The 16,312-nt window shown below is 51.9% G+C and overlaps 1 protein-coding gene across 1 annotated transcript in view; it reads right to left on the bottom strand.

Moving 5' to 3' along the window:
• The window catches only part of LOC147731008 (uncharacterized), a 33,382-nt gene extending 20,839 nt beyond the window's left edge, over positions 1 to 12,543 (bottom strand). Inside the window, exon 1 of the mRNA XM_086954135.1 lies at positions 11,574 to 12,543. Within this exon, the coding sequence (XP_086810261.1) occupies positions 11,574 to 12,480 (907 nt within the window). The 5' untranslated portion in view covers positions 12,481 to 12,543. The remainder of the gene's footprint in view (positions 1 to 11,573) is intronic.
• Between the last annotated feature and the right edge of the window lie 3,769 nt (positions 12,544 to 16,312).

Below are 16,312 nucleotides of genomic sequence, written 5' to 3'. Positions count from 1 at the left end.
ACAAGAAAACGACATCCCCCTGATCCTCGTGTCAATCCCACCCCACATGCATCCACAATAGAAACCCTTGACCTGCTGATAAGAGGAGGGGGTAATCAAGCAGTTGAGTGTTCCGCCGATTCTTGGGACATGTGCGCCTGATCATAGCCCAGGGGGTGGGGAGGCCAGAATCAATAGTGGGTCCTTTGAGGAGGAGCGATTCCATACAATAAGGGGCAGTAAACAGTGTCTCCCGGCTTAGGTGATGGCCTCGGACATGTGTGGATAGTCCACTGCGGAGGGAGGGTTACTGACAGAGGGGTTATTCATGAAAGGAAAAGGAGGTGTTGGTCAGGCGCGGCCGTGACTTCCAAGGACAGGGTCTTGCAGAAGAAGAAGGTTTATGACTTGTCCATGTGAGGGAGGAGGGGAGAGCCAGGGTGCGCACAGGGACAGAGTCGCACGGAGAGAGAGGTCTTATGACCCGCACATGAGAGAACGGGGGCAGTCAGATACAGCTGGGGGTTATGTCAGCTGAGGCGAGGGATGCTTCTTCAAGAGGAGATGGGGGACTTTGCGTGGGTCAAGCAGGAGGGTTGCGTTTCGTAGCAGGGTCGCGCAGAGGGAGAGGGTTTCATGGTCTATGTATGTGAGAGGGGGGGGGGTTCAAATACGCGCAGGAGGGAAGCCGGGGATTCCGGCGAGCGGGCAAAAAGGCCATGGTGCCTAAAATGGCTGTCAGGTACAGGTGGGCACGGGCTTTTACTGGCGGAGTGGTGTGGTTAACGTACAGGGAAGGGAATGGGAAAGGGCAAATGAACGCTGCTTATGTACATCAATTTCGTTATTTTCCACAGGGGAACCAGATCTGAGCTTGCCAAAAGGGGGCAACTAGCACCAGGGAAGTGGACTGGCGACGAACTTGAGACAGAACTCTGTTGATCATAAGAAAAGGGGGGAAAGCATAATTGAGGTGAAGAGACCAATCCTGAAGGAAGGCATCCGTAGCTAAAGCCAGAGGGTCCGGCTGCCAACTGAAGAATTGGGGCAATTGACAGTTGAGGCGGGAAGCAAAGAGATCCATAGAAAAAGGACCCCATTTGTGAGAAAGAGAAAGGAAAACGGAGGGACAAAGCTTCCAATCGCTGGAATCTTGGAGAAACCGTGAGTGCCAATCTGCCACGGAATTGAGATTTCCGGGAAGGTATTCCGCTGTTAAAGAGAACTGATGTGCAAGGCAGAATTTCCACAGACTTTTCGCTAAATCCGCTAGGGGTTTGGACTTGGTTCCGCCAAGATGGTTTATGTAGCGAACCGCAGAAACATTGTCCATGCGAAGGAGGATGGAACATTGGATTCTGTCTTTGGAAAGGCTTTGGATCGCAAAGGAACCTGCAAGCATCTCTAAACAGTTGATGTGCAATCTGGACTCCTCTGACGACCATGTACCTTCAGTCGAGATTGGTCCACAGCGGGCGCCCCAACCCGAAAGCCTTGCATCGGATTCTATTACAAGATCTGGGGCAGTGGCGAAAATAGTGCGCCCGTTACACGCATCTAAATGCTCTATCCACCATTGTAGCTCTGTGCGGGACTCTGGATCTAGGGCGACGAGATCTGCGTAGGCAAGGCCTTGGCAAAGATGCATGATTTTTAGGCGTTGAAGAGCGCGATAGTGGAGAGGACCTAGAAATATGGCCTGAATGGAGGAGGAAAGGAGACCAACAATCCTGGCCAGAGACCTGAGGGACAGGAGGGATGACTGAAGGACTGAAGCAATCTCCGCTTTGATTCTGGAAACTTTGGAAAGGGGCAGGCGGAGTGAAGCGGCTACCGAGTCCACAAGGAAGCCCAGGAATTCCATGTTTTGAGACGGAGTCAAGGAAGACTTCTTTGTGTTGACAAGAAAGCCCAGATCCAGAAGTAGAGACTGAGTTGTTCGCAGATTGGACAGAAGAGAGAGTCTGTCGGAATTCAGGATCAGAATATCGTCTAAGTAGATGATAAGTCGGAATCCGAGAGAACGGAGAAAGGCAACCACTGGCTTTAAAAGTTTTGTGAAGCACCAGGGTGCGGAAGAAAGACCAAAGGGGAGAGAGGTAAAACAGTAGGTCACTCCTGACCATTGAAACTGAAGAAACTTCCAATGGGATTGGTGAATAGGAACCGTAAGATAGGCGTCTTGAAGGTCCAAACGAACCATCCAATCTTTGGGACGTAGAGTGTCCCGCAAGTGGAGAATGGTCTTGTTAGAACCTAGGGTAGCCTGGCCTAGGGCAAGACATGCATTTCAGAGGCACAAGTGTGAAGGTTGCAAACCACCCAATAGTAAATCCACGCAATAACACACAAAAATAACGCTACACCAAAATATGGAAAAATAAGTACTGCTTTATAAAAATATATCTCTTTGCTCTCTTGTGTTAATTATTTAGCTGAGTTAAGACATTTCATTGCATTACATCTTACAGTAGAATTATGAATTTCCTTACAGTTGTCAAGTTACTTCACTTTTTGGCTTACTCGCACCACATCACATTTCCTAGTTCTTCTCACTTTGCTTGACAGTTAACATTTACAATTTCATTTCACATTTCCTGGCTCAGTTTCATTACAGTTCATTATGGCTTCCTTTACATTTACTAAACAGTGCTACACATTTAATGAAGATGGAAAGAGTTAAAGAGACCAATCCACACTGTATTCTCATTAAACAAGGGCCTCCTAGAAGTATTTACAGGAGCTCACACCAATGATTTCCTTGACTTTTAACTCCCACACCGATTTAGACTACTGGATAAGTAATATATCCTGCACTACATTCCTTGGGCAGGGAGACTACCACTCCGCCTCCAAACAGGTACTGTTCTCTCTTAGCAAATTCCAGAGGACTTATTACTGAGGCAGAATTCCCCTCCAACCCCGTTTATCTGGCGCCTACTGCTCTGAACTCGTATAATCACCCACAGCGGCTTCCACCTATACAAACAGGCAACCCACTGTTAACACGAAGGGAAACCTCTGTCCCTGCATCAACGGGGAGGTGTAGTTCACTCGACCGATATCGGCACCCCTTCACTCACTGGCTGCTGACTTACTCACAACCCTTATTCAGCAGGGCTGCCGGTGTGCTTGGGGCGGGTCCCACTCTTCCAGTCACCCGACAATCCTCTTTCACCTTTTCCCCCCCCTTTCCGCCACCTTACTTGGCTGATTTGTCACAGGGGTGAGGCAAAGTCCCTTCTGGGTCGTAGTCTGGCTGGTCCTTTACCGGATTACGGGCTCTCCGCACTTGCTAGAAGGACGAAGGAAGGCCAGACGGGGCTGCCGGTGAAGTATTCTCCCGCGCTGCTGCCGTCGTTCCTTCGTTGTCGGCGCTTCCGCCCATGCGCGTCGGAGTAGTGCCTCTGCCTGGCACCGCTTCAGAAGTCTGGGGTTTCAGGACACTCCCAGGCCTGCTCACGTACAGCGCCACTCCTCACAAAAGGCCGGTATCACGGAGCCTGCGCAAGACTAGGCGCTCCTCTGCTCATGCGCGCCGCCTGCCACTACCACAGTCAACGCAGGACCCTGTGACTCGCTTGAGTCTCCCTCAGGTCAATCGGTAAGGGGATCTGGCGAGGGGGCAAGAAGCAGGGAAGGAGCTTCTTTCAGACAGCGTCACTTAAAGCAGGGGTTGCCGGATTCACACGGGCCAGTCAGTGTTCACCAATGCCTCCAGCTACCAAGCCTTAGCAAGAGGGTTTGGTCAGGGGTGAACGGGGGAACGTCTCCTTGAAGAGGCTGCCTATCCCACCGACAAGCTAACTTCTCCTAGCGCGTCCACCTCCTCTCACTACCGCCTCCCTCCTCTAGCTCAACAGTCTACACAAAATGGCTTCCTGACCCCTGCCCTTATATAGCCTATCCTTACAGGGTCCAGTAAGGTCCAGAAGGTTCTGGAAGGCCTAATACTAACCTATGGGGCACTCTAGGGGTCTGACAGTTGTGGCAGTTAGAAACAGTTAGGGCCCTCCATTTTGTGAATTACAGCAGTTTCCTGACAGAACAGGCCTCTGGGCCTGAGGTGAAAAACCATGAGGGACAAAAGAACACCTATCCCCTTGACCAACACCTAGAAAAACTAGTGGACACAAAAATTATTAAGGGTATGAGGGGCAAAAAGGGGACAAAATAAATAAAAGTTTGGAGGGACTACGCCAAAAAGCCAGACAGGTCTAACACGCGTCCCCCCCAGCTGAAAGTGGGGAGAACTACCCAACCCCTTGGGAGTCCTCATCACTAAGGCGGAAATACCTGGAGAGACCGTCTGCATTGGCGTGGTCCACTCCAGGCCGATGTTCCACCCGGAAGTCCATTCCCTGTAGGGAGATGGACCACCTCAACAGCTTGGGATTTTCCCCCTTCATTTGCATCAGCCAACGAAGGGGGCGGTGGTCAGTCTGAACCAGGAAGTGCGAGCCAAAGAGATATGGCCGCAGCTTCTTCAGAGCCCACACCACCGCAAAAGCTTCCCTCTCAATTGCACTCCACTTCTGTTCCCGGGGAAGCAGTCTCCTGGATAAGAAGACTACAGGCTGATCCAGGCCCTCTTCATTTAGTTGCGATAACACTGCCCCAATGCCATGTTCTGATGCATCTGTTTGGACAATGAACTCCTTGGAGAAGTCTGGGGCCTTCAGGACCGGTGCCGCACACATTGCCTGCTTCAATTTCTCAAAAGCTCGCTGACAAGCTCCCGTCCAAACTACCCGTCGAGGTTGTTTCTTTGAGGTGAGCACTGTGAGGGGCGCTACAATAGTGCCATACCCCTTCACAAAGCGACGGTAGTAGCCTGTGAGGCCCAGGAAAGCTCGGACCTCAGTCTGTGTCTTGGGGGGTTCCCAGGCCATGATTGCCTCAATCTTCGCCTGCAGGGGCTGCACAGTCCCCCTACCCACCAAGTGTCCAAGGTACACAACCGACCCCTGCCCAATCTGGCATTTGCTGGCCTTGATTGTCAATCCAGCTTGTTTCAGGGCCTGGAGAACTGCTTGCAAATGCTGCAAATGGTCCTCCCAACTGCTACTGAAGACAGCAATGTCATCCAGGTAAGCAGCAGAGAAACTCTCCATTCCAGAGAGGACCTGATTCACCAGCCGCTGAAATGTGGCAGGGGCATTCTTGAGCCCAAAGGGCATCACACAGAACTGGAAGTGTCCCTCAGGCGTGGAGAAGGCTGACCTTTCCCTTGCTCCATCTGTCAAGGAGATCTGCCAGTAACCCGAAGTGAGGTCAAAGGTACTCAGATATTGGGCAGCTCCTAGCCGGTCAATTAATTCATCCACCCTAGGGATCGGATGAGCATCAGTCTTTGTCACTGAGTTCAGTCCTCGGTAATCCACACAGAACCTCAGTTCAGGTGTGGTGCCTGGTGGTGCGGCTTTTGGTACGAGCACCACCGGACTGGACCAAGGGCTGTTGGAAGGTTCAATAACTCCCAGCTCTAGCATCTTGGCAACCTCTCCATGGATGCTAGCCTTCACCTTGTCGGACAGCCGGTAGGTCTTTGACTTCACTGGTGGGCTGTCCCCTGTGTCCACGTCATGGGTACACAGGTGAGTCCTTCCCGGGACAAGGGAGAACAACGTAGAGTACTGCTCCAGGATCTGGCGGCAGTCCTCCCGTTGCTCAGGAGTTAGAGTGGGAGAGAGAATCACTCCCTCCACTGACCCATCCTTCTCTTGAGACGAAAATAGATCTGGGAGAGGTTCGCTTTCCGCTTCCTCTTCCCCGTCAGTCACCATCATCAACATGACTTCGGGCCTCTCATGGTGGGGCTTGAGACGGTTGGCATGCAGCACCCGTAGGGGCTGTCGAGGGGTCTTAAGGTCCACCAGGTATGTGGCCTTACCCTTCTTCTCCAACACTTCAAAGGGGCCTGTCCAGCGATCCTGGAGGGCACTAAGCTCTCCAGGCTCCATCACCCACACTTTCTGGCCAGGCTCCAATTCCACCTGGTGAGCATTGTGGTCATACCACTCCTTCATGACTGCCTGGCTGGCCTCCAAGTTGTCAGAAGCTTGCTTCCACAACTTCGCCATTTGGCTCCTGAAGGCCAGCATATAGCTCACCACATCCTGGGGGGGTTTCCTGGGAGACTTCTCCCAACCATCCTTCACCAGGCTGAGAGGACAACATACAGGGTGCCCATACAGAAGTTCAAAGGGGCTGAAGCCCACTCCCTTCTGTGGCACTTCCCTGTAGGAAAAGAGCAAACAGGGTAGGAGGACGTCCCATTTCCTCCGCAGGCTTTCGGGCAGACTCCTGATCATGCCCTTTAAGGTTTTATTGAACCTCTCAACCAGTCCATTTGACTGGGGGTGATAAGGAGTGGTGAACCGGTAGGTCACTCCACACTCCTTCCACATTGCCCGCATGTAAGCTGACATGAAGTTGGTCCCCCTGTCGGACACAACTTCCTTGGGGAATCCCACTCGGGTAAATATCCCCATTAGGGCTTTAGCCACTACAGGTGCAGTGACTGTCCTCAGAGGAATGGCCTCTGGGTACCGTGTGGCATGATCCACCAGAACCAGGATAAACCTGTGACCAGCTGTTGTTGGTGGATCTAAAGGCCCTACAATGTCGATGCCCACCCTCTCAAAGGGTGTGCTAACGACTGGAAGTGGTTCCAGGGGAGCCTTTAGCTTCACCCCTGTTTTCCCACTGGCCTGGCAGGTTACACATGTCCGACAGTAAGTGTTGGACGCCACTTTCATCTGAGGCCAGTAAAAGTGGAGGACAAGCCGTGCAAAGGTCTTGTCCTGGCCTAAGTGTCCTGCCAGGGGTATGGCATGAGCCAATTCCAAAAGAAAGGCTCGGTATTGTTGCGGGACTACCAAGGCCCTTGATGAACCAGGCAAGGGTACCTTGGGTTCACTGTAGAGGCGTCCATCCTCCCAGTAAATATGGTAGTGTCCCGTAACATCACCTGCTGCTTGGGCTTCAGCCTGTCGCCTCAGTCCCTCAAGGGTGGGGCACTCCCTCTGCCCCTTACAGAATTCCTCTCTGGTAGGACCTCCCTCCACATGCCACTCAGCAGGGATGGGTAAATCCTCCAGAGAATCTACTTCCCCCTCCACGGACTCCTGGTCCACCACCGCAGGTGGCCGATCTGTCACATGGGGTGTGGAAGCCGGAGCAGGCTCTCCCTGTCTCCGGGTCTGTCCCTTTTTAGCAGCGGGTTGGGCCATTGTTCCAGGCTCCAACCCAGGCGAACTCCCTCTCCGGGCAGTCGCAGACCGTGTGCTTGCACAGGCCCAGTCAGGTGTACCCAGCATCGCAGAATGCGTCCGGTATTCCACCTCTCTCCAAGTGTTGTGTTCCATGTCATTCCCCAACAGACAATCGACTGGCACGGCAGGGCTTACGGCAACTCGAAGTGAACCTGCAACCCCCTCCCACTCAAAGGGAACCTCAGCCACTGGATAGTGGCCCATTCTGCCGTCAGCCATCGCGGCGGGGTGGAGTACATTAGGAACAACCTGCTCTGGAGACACCAGTTGACTTCTCACCATAGTCGTACTGGCTCCTGTATCTCTCAGAGCCTCCCCTCTCTGGCCATTGATGGTGACCCATTGCCCATACTTTGTAGTATTTGGGGGCACCTGGATCTTTGGAACCATCTCCCGCTCTCCCAGGGACACTAAGGTGACACCCGCCCACTCACCCCCCTTATCTAAGGGCAACTCCTCCCCGAGCGCTACACTAGCTACTCCCGGTGACTTTCCTCCGGTGGGAGGGGGTGGTCTCTTTGGGCATCTGACATCCCCCTTATAATGTCCAACACCACCACATTCAAAACAGTGGAGAACCCTTGGCTGCTGGCTTTGGCCAGGATTAGGGTTTCTGGGCGGGTTTGCCCTAGGGGTGAAACCTGCTCCCTTCCCTTGGAAATTATTTTGGGGACCTTTAGAGAACTCCTTCTTTTTCTCTCCCCCCTCCTTCTTCTGGGGGGCGCCCTGTCCGGCTTTTTGAGAATCCCCTCCAGTCCCCTTTGAGGACACCCGGGTACTTGCCCAGATGTCCGCCTCCTCTGCAAGCTTCCGGGGATTGGTCAGCTTGCTGTCCACCAGGTGTTGGCGCAGCTCGGGAAAACATTTCTCGAGGAGGTGTTCTTTCAAAAATAGATTGTACAGCCCCTCATAATCTTTCACCTCACTGCCCTTGACCCAACCCTCTAAGGCCTTTCTGGCGTAGTCAAGGAAGTCCACCCAGTTCTGGGTGCTTAATTTGTGGCTCCCCCTGAACTTCTGACGGTACCTTTCTGGGGTAAGCCCAAACTTCCTTAACAACGCCAGCTTCATGGTGGGGTAGTTGGTTTGTTCCTCTGGTTCCAGGGCCAGCAAGGTGTCCCGACCAGCAGGAGGCATGTATTTGTACAAACCACCCCCCAGTGCTTTTCCTGCACCCCATGGGCTCTTAGGGAGACCTCATAAGCAGCCAGCCACTTAGCTATGTCATCCCCCTGACTGAAGCTAGCTGTAAGGTCTTTCGGCAAATAGGGTCTGGACTCCCTGGTTGTCTCTTTTGTCTCGCTGCCACCATTCATTTCAGGAGAGGACCCCCGTTGCAGGCTTCTGAGTTCTAATTCCTTCAGCCTGAACTCATGGGCCATCCTCCTCTCCTCCTTCTCCTGCTCCAACTTAGCCAACTCCCATCTCAACTGTCTTTTCTCCCTCCTAACAGTGAGCTCGGCTTCAGTTAAGCTTCCCCCAGAGGCGCTACTGCCCCTTCTGGAGTAGGACACTGGTCCTGGGAGTAAGTTTTCCCCCTCAGAGTGGAATAACCCATCTATCTCCCCCACTGTGTCCTGGTCTACCCCTTCATCCTCCTCCTTCCTTTCTTGGTGTGCCTCCACCCAAGCCCTAAGATTGGTCTGGAGCTCCCCCTTCCTGGCACCATGCTTGAAAAATACCCCCATTTGCTGGCAGAACACTTTCAGCTGAGCCACAGAATAGACCTCTAGGTTTTCCAAGGCAAACGCCATTTTGAGATAGGCAAACCTAGATTACACACACCAGAAATTGTAGAGTTGCAAGGGCAACCTAAAGCTACCTCCACCCACCACCAGGAACAAATTTGGAAACATAAAAAGACAAATTAGGAGGGCCGCAAGGAGAAAACTCCTGGTGTAGGTTTAGTGTATTACGTTGAATTACTATTGAGTAGCTGCAACCAAGTCAGAATCCCACCGCTAGGCACCAATCTGTTAGAACCTGGGGTAGCCTGGCCTAGGGCAAGACATGCATTTCAGAGGCACAAGTGTGAAGGTTGCAAACCACCCAATAGTAAATCCACGCAATAACACACAAAAATAACGCTACACCAAAATATGGAAAAATAAGTACTGCTTTATAAAAATATATCTCTTTGCTCTCTTGTGTTAATTATTTAGCTGAGTTAAGACATTTCATTGCATTACATCTTACAGTAGAATTATGAATTTCCTTACAGTTGTCAAGTTACTTCACTTTTTGGCTTACTCGCACCACATCACATTTCCTAGTTCTTCTCACTTTGCTTGACAGTTAACATTTACAATTTCATTTCACATTTCCTGGCTCAGTTTCGTTACAGTTCATTATGGCTTCCTTTACATTTACTAAACAGTGCTACACATTTAATGAAGATGGAAAGAGTTAAAGAGACCAATCCACACTGTATTCTCATTAAACAATGGCCTCCTAGAGGTATTTACAGGAGCTCACACCAATGATTTCCTTGACTTTTAACTCCCACACCGATTTAGACTACTGGATAAGTAATATATCTTGCACTACATTCATTGGGCAGGGAGACTACCACTCCGCCTCCAAACAGGTACTGTTCTCTCTTAGCAAATTCCAGAGGACGTATTACTGAGGCAGAATTCCCCTCCAACCCCGTTTATCTGGCGCCTACTGCTCTGAACTCGTATAATCACCCACAGCGGCTTCCTCCTATACAAACAGGCAACCCACTGTTAACACGAAGGGAAACCTCTGTCGCTGCATCAACGGGGAGGTGTAGTTCACTCGACTGATATCGGCACCCCTTCACTCACTGGCTGCTGACTTACTCACAACCCTTATTCAGCAGGGCTGCCGGTGTGCTTGGGGCGGGTCCCACTCTTCCAGTCACCCGACAATCCTCTTTCACCTTTCCCCCCCCCCTTTCCGCCACCTTACTTGGCTGATTTGTCACAGGGGTGAGGCAAAGTCCCTTCTGGGTCGTAGTCTGGCTGGTCCTTTACCGGATTACGGGCTCTCTGCACTTGCTAGAAGGACGAAGGAAGGCCAGACGGGGCTGCCGGTGAAGTATTCTCCCGCGCTGCTGCCGTCGTTCCTTCGTTGTCGGCGCTTCCGCCCATGCGCGTCGGAGTAGTGTCTCTGCCTGGCACCGCTTCAGAAGTCTGGGGTGTCAGGACACTCCCAGGCCTGCTCACGTACAGCGCCACTCCTCACAAAAGGCCGGTATCACGGAGCCTGCGCAAGACTAGGCGCTCCTCTGCTCATGCGCGCCGCCTGCCACTACCACAGTCAATGCAGGACCCTGTGACTCGCTTGAGTCTCCCTCAGGTCAATCGGTAAGGGGATCTGGCGAGGGGGCAAGAAGCAGGGAAGGAGCTTCTTTCAGACAGCGTCACTTAAAGCAGGGGTTGCCGGATTCACACGGGCCAGTCAGTGTTCACCAATGCCTCCAGCTACCAAGCCTTAGCAAGAGGGTTTGGTCAGGGGTGAACGGGGGAACGTCTCCTTGAAGAGGCTGCCTATCCCACCGACAAGCTAACTTCTCCTAGCGCGTCCACCTCCTCTCACTACCGCCTCCCTCCTCTAGCTCAACAGTCTACACAAAATGGCTTCCTGACCCCTGCCCTTATATAGCCTATCCTTACAGGGTCCAGTAAGGTCCAGAAGGTTCTGGAAGGCCTAATACTAACCTATGGGGCACTCTAGGGGTCTGACAGTTGTGGCAGTTAGAAACAGTTAGGGCCCTCCATTTTGTGAATTACAGCAGTTTCCTGACAGAACAGGCCTCTGGGCCTGAGGTGAAAAACCATGAGGGACAAAAGAACACCTATCCCCTTGACCAACACCTAGAAAAACTAGTGGACACAAAAATTATTAAGGGTATGAGGGGCAAAAAGGGGACAAAATAAATAATAGTTTGGAGGGACTACGCCAAAAAGCCAGACAGGTCTAACAGGTCTCCATCTTGAAGTGGCGATATATCACAAACTGGTTGAACCACTTTAGATTGATGACAGGACTCAGTTTCTTGTTTTTCTTTTGGACAAGAAAAATGGAGCTTAGAAAGCCGGAAGAGTCGTAAGGAAAAATCTGAATGGCCTGTTTTTGGAGAAGAGAAAGAATCTCGTTTGAGATTAGAGCGGCCATATGGGAGGAGAAGACTAGGGGAGGGGGAAAGGAGGTCTGGAGAGGAGGAGAGGAGAACTCTATTAGGTAGCCTTGAACAGTGTTGAGAACCCATGGGTCTGAACTGATGGTGCGCCATTTTGACAGAAACAATTTTAGACAGCCCCCTACAGGAGGGGAAGAAGAAAGGCTTACCTTGCTGGTTGGAGTTGGAATTGCGGTAGGTTTTCTGTCCTCTACCTCTGAAGCCACGGCCTTGTTGTGGGTAGAACTGAGGCTTGTAGTCTTGGGAGGAGTTGAAGGAGCCTCTGGAGCCTTGGTTATAGGGACGGCCGGAAGAGCGACCCCTGCCTCGTCCGGCCCGTCCAAAAACACGAGGGGCAAAGACCTTCTTGATAGATTGTTGAGCCTTGTCGAGGGAGGCAAAGGTCGAAACAAACCTACTAAGGTCACGTACCAGGTTATCTCCAAAGAGGAGGCCATTGGCTTTGGGACCAGGATCCATAGGAGCGAGGTTGGCAAGCTTGGGATCCAGTTTGATCAGAAGTCCTTTACAACGTTTGTGGGTAATGGCAGAGTTGGCATTGCCTAGGAGACAGAAAGCCCGTTGAGCCCACATGGAGATATCATCTGCAGAAAGGTCTGAACCTTCCAAACGGGCCGTTTCCGCCATGTCCAAAATGCGGGCCAGGGGACCCACCACATCCAGTACCTTGTACTGACAGGAGGACCACGCCTTGTCTACCCCCTTACGGGGATCTTTGCCAAACTTGGAGAAAAAAGTGAGGAGGGGTTGATCAATGGAGGGAACTTGGGTGATTTTTTCAAGCAAAGAGGGTTTGGGACACTCAGATTTGAGCCGAGACCTCACAGTGGTCTCCAGCGGGAGGCGCAGGCGAGCTGAAATATATTCACCCACGTGGTGTGAGGGGAGCCATTCGGTTGAGTTAGGGTGCCGAATGGAGGAGGGGTCGAACATAGGGAGACCCTCAGAATCAAAAACGGGTTCCAAAGTAAAGGAATCTGACTTAGAAAGTTTGGGGGGAGGGGAAGGGGGGTCAGCCACATCAAAAACATCAAATAAGTCATCAGCATCAGCCATATCATCGTCCGTGTCCAAGACGGTGGAAATAACCAATTTTTTAATTGGTAACTCTGCGTGCTTTGTCTTATGCTTTTTCTTGCCCTCTGAACCAACAAACCCCTCCTTGACAGGAGGCCTGGGAGGCACCACATCCTCAGTCATATGCGAGTGAGACTCGCTCATCAACAATGACGACTTTTTTGGAAAATGCACGGAAGCAGAGGGATCCACCTTACCTTTTCTGCTATCCCCCACAGAATGGGCCAAAGCCTTGGACATTAGGCTGAGCATAGAATTCTCCATTGTTTTTGACATACGTTTCATTGATAATTCCACAGCATGCTCCACAGAATTATTAATAAACTTGCTTAAATCTTTTTTAACAGACCCATTATCCTCCTTGGAGGGACATTACTCAGAGGAACTGTCGTGTTCCATTAGTGCTGTGGAAAAGTAGACCAAAAATGGGGCAGAAAGGGTTAAATATAGTAACAAGGCACTGTGGGCGTGTGCGGGGCGGGCTTAGGGCAGGCGGAGGCAGGACGAGTAAAAATGAGCAGTGGAGCACGAAGCCGGTAAGCCACAAGAGCTCCGAAGTGACGTGGAGAAATATCTGCGAAGGTAAGGAAAGGCGCGAGCAGCGCGGGGAACAGAGCCGGACGAAACCACCGGCAGCGAGGGAGAAAGGGAGGGGGGAACAGCTGATAGACCGCGAGCGGTCGAAAGTGTGTGAAGTGGCAGGAGGACGCGCCGCAGCGCGAGGAGGCAAACGCTAAAAAGCGAACAGCAACGCTAAGGCAATACCAACTATTAAGTCAAGAAAAAACAATAATAACAATACAATATGTACTGGGAGCAAAGATAAGAGAACACTTATCTGACTGCGAGCAGCAAGAAAAGAGGAAGCTGCGCAGTCAGTGTGTTCTCTTATCTGTTTACATGGTGCTGATTGGCTAATGTACTAACGTTTTCTCTCGTTCCCATGGCCCAGTTCTCGCCTGGCCCTCTGGGAACTGTATTTTTTTCACTTATTTGGCTGCTATTGTAATAAACGCAAGATTATAATGCATAATAGGAGCCTCCGGTCTTGCCATAAAATAGTGTTTTAGATCGTATTGATGATCTCTTAATTAAATGCAAGGAAATTCTCAAACCATCGGTCCACCATGTGCCGTCTTAATCTCCTATCCCCTCTAGCCCGACCAACCCTTCAACTATCTCAAAAGCCAAAACGCAAAAATGTATTCCTCAGATGTTCAATAAACCTGCAACCTGTTTACAGGTAGGTCGCTCCCCCTCGCCGCACAGCTCCACCAGTAAGTCTGTGTGGCCCTGCTGCCTTTCACCGCTGCTACCGCAGGTTCGAGGCCCCTCTGCCTCGGTAATTCCGGTACTACTTAATTTTTCACTGCCTTGTCTCATTGTTATTTACCTCTTTTGATTAATTGCTGCTGTGTACTTTTGTTACCCTCATCTTCCCTCCTTTTTTTCTGCGCTCTGTCTCATTTTTTCTGCCTCATTTATTTTGACTACTGCCTGTGTATTTTTGTTTCCCTCGTCTTCCCTCCTTTTCTGTGCCCCTTTTGCTTCTGTTTCCCTGTTCGCCAGTCCTGCCCCTGCGGCCCGTCCCCCTTGCTGCCCATTCGCTTCCCGCTCCCGCCTCCCAGCTGCTCCTTCCTCCCACCTCCACTTATATGGTGGCCGCGTGCTGCTGGCGCGCCTAAGGCAAGTCTGTCTGCGTCCGTCCGCGCCTGGACCACGCCCAGTGCCAGAACCCAGGGCCCCAGCAGACACCACGATGCCCGTCTCCACTACGACGCCAGCACCCTCCACGCACTCAACCCGGACGATCACACACCCGCTTCCTAGCCGCCCCGAAGCACACCCAACGACCTTTCTCATGCCGGAACTGCAGCTTCACCAGCATCTGACCCGCCAACCCACCCACCAGGAAAGAACCCAACTACCTCAGATGCATTCTTCTCAACACCCGCTCTGCCTGCAAACACGCTGTGGAACTCTGGGACCTACTCGACTCAACCGCCCCAGACATCGCCTTCCTGGCGGAGACCTGGCTGAACCCCTCCTCGGCACCCGACATCGCCATAGCCATCCCGGACGGCTATAAGATCTCCAGTAGGGACTGCACCAACGTCGTAGGAGGAGAAATCGCCATTGTCCACAGGAAAACTCTCAGAGTCTCGACCAATACCGACGACACCCCCAGCACATCCGAACACCTGCACTTACAGATCCACACCAATCCCAACACCACCCTCAGAGGAACTCTTGTCTACAGACCCCCGGACCCCGACCACAGTTCAGCGACTCCATCGCCAACTTCGCCAGCACAAATGCCTTCGCCTCCATGGACTAAATCCTCCTCAGGGACCTGAACTTCCACCTCGAGAACAACAATGACACCAACTCCACCACCCTGATCGACAACCTCGCCAACCTCAGACTCAGACAACTCGTCACAACACCCACCCACACCGCCGGCCACACGCTCAACCCCATCTTCTCCGCAAGCTCCCACGTCTCCTTCAACCACACCACCGAACTCCACTGGACTGACCCTCGCTGCATCTACTTCACCTTCTGGAAACCCACCATGCACCACCGCACACAACAGATCCCCTGCCGCTGCTAGAGCAAAGTTACCAAAGACCAGCTAACGACCACCCACGTCCGGAGCCCACCCGCCGACCCCACCGACCCCAACACCGCTGTCCTCAACCTCAGACAGTGGATCGACAACTGTTCCAACACCTTCGCCCCAATCAAGAAACCCTACAACAGTCACACCAGCAAGAAAGCCAACTGGTTCACCGAAGACCTCCCGGCCTCCAAGCAAACCTGCTGTAAGCTAGAGAAGAAATGGCACCGTGAACAAACACCAGACAGCTACGCAGCCCACAAGAACGCCAACCACAGACACCATCACCTCATCAGATCCGCCAAAAGGGCCTCCTTCAAAGATCGTATAGACAAAAATGCACACAACAGCAAAGAGCTCTTCAACATCGTTAAGGAACTCTCCAACCCCAGCTCCAACACCAACGAAATCCCTCATTCGCAAGATCTGTGCGACTCCCTTGCCACCTTCTTCCATCGCAAGATCGCAGACATCCATGACAGCTTCAACGCTGGGCCCACCCCGACAACCACTGAGGCCTCCGCCCCCACAACCACCATCCGCACCGAACCCCCTGCTCTCCTGGACCAATATAAATGATGACGACACAATAAAAATCATGAACACCATCCACTCAGGATCTCTGTCAGACCCATGCTCACACCACATCTTCAACAAAGCCAGCACCACCATCGCACCCCATCTCCGGAAAGCCATCAACATCTCATTCGAGACAGCGACCTTTCAGGAGAGCTGGAAGCACGCCGAGATCAACACCTCGAGATGAACAGCATCCTGGACCCGTCCCAGTCTGGGTTCTGCAGCAACCACAGCACTGAAACTGCCCTCATCCCCGCCACCGATGACATCAGGGCCCTGCTAGACAAAGTTGAAAGCGCGGCCCTCATCCTCCTGGACCTGGACCTGAACAAAAATGAGATCCTTAGGACCATGAATTACCTAAGGAAGCAAGTCAACCTATTAAAGTCGGTTGTCCTTAACCTCACTAAGCAGGTCAAACTTCTAACAGCCAGAGGATTCCCACTAGTTCATTCTCCTAAAAAGACCCCCGATAAGCAACCAAATCTGCTCAGAGTTGCTACTTGTCCCACTATTCCTATGTCAATATACCACCAACAGCTCCTAGACACTGTCACTAGAGAATGCCCCTTAGCATTAGACACCAGCATTTATACAAGGAGTATGCAAGAA

This window comes from Lissotriton vulgaris, chromosome 2_1 (assembly GCF_964263255.1).
Source record: "Lissotriton vulgaris chromosome 2_1, aLisVul1.2, whole genome shotgun sequence".
NCBI classification, from domain to species: domain Eukaryota; kingdom Metazoa; phylum Chordata; class Amphibia; order Caudata; family Salamandridae; genus Lissotriton; species Lissotriton vulgaris.
The sequence above is the reverse complement of the archived record's forward strand: the minus strand, read 5'-3'. Positions and strand labels throughout refer to the sequence as shown.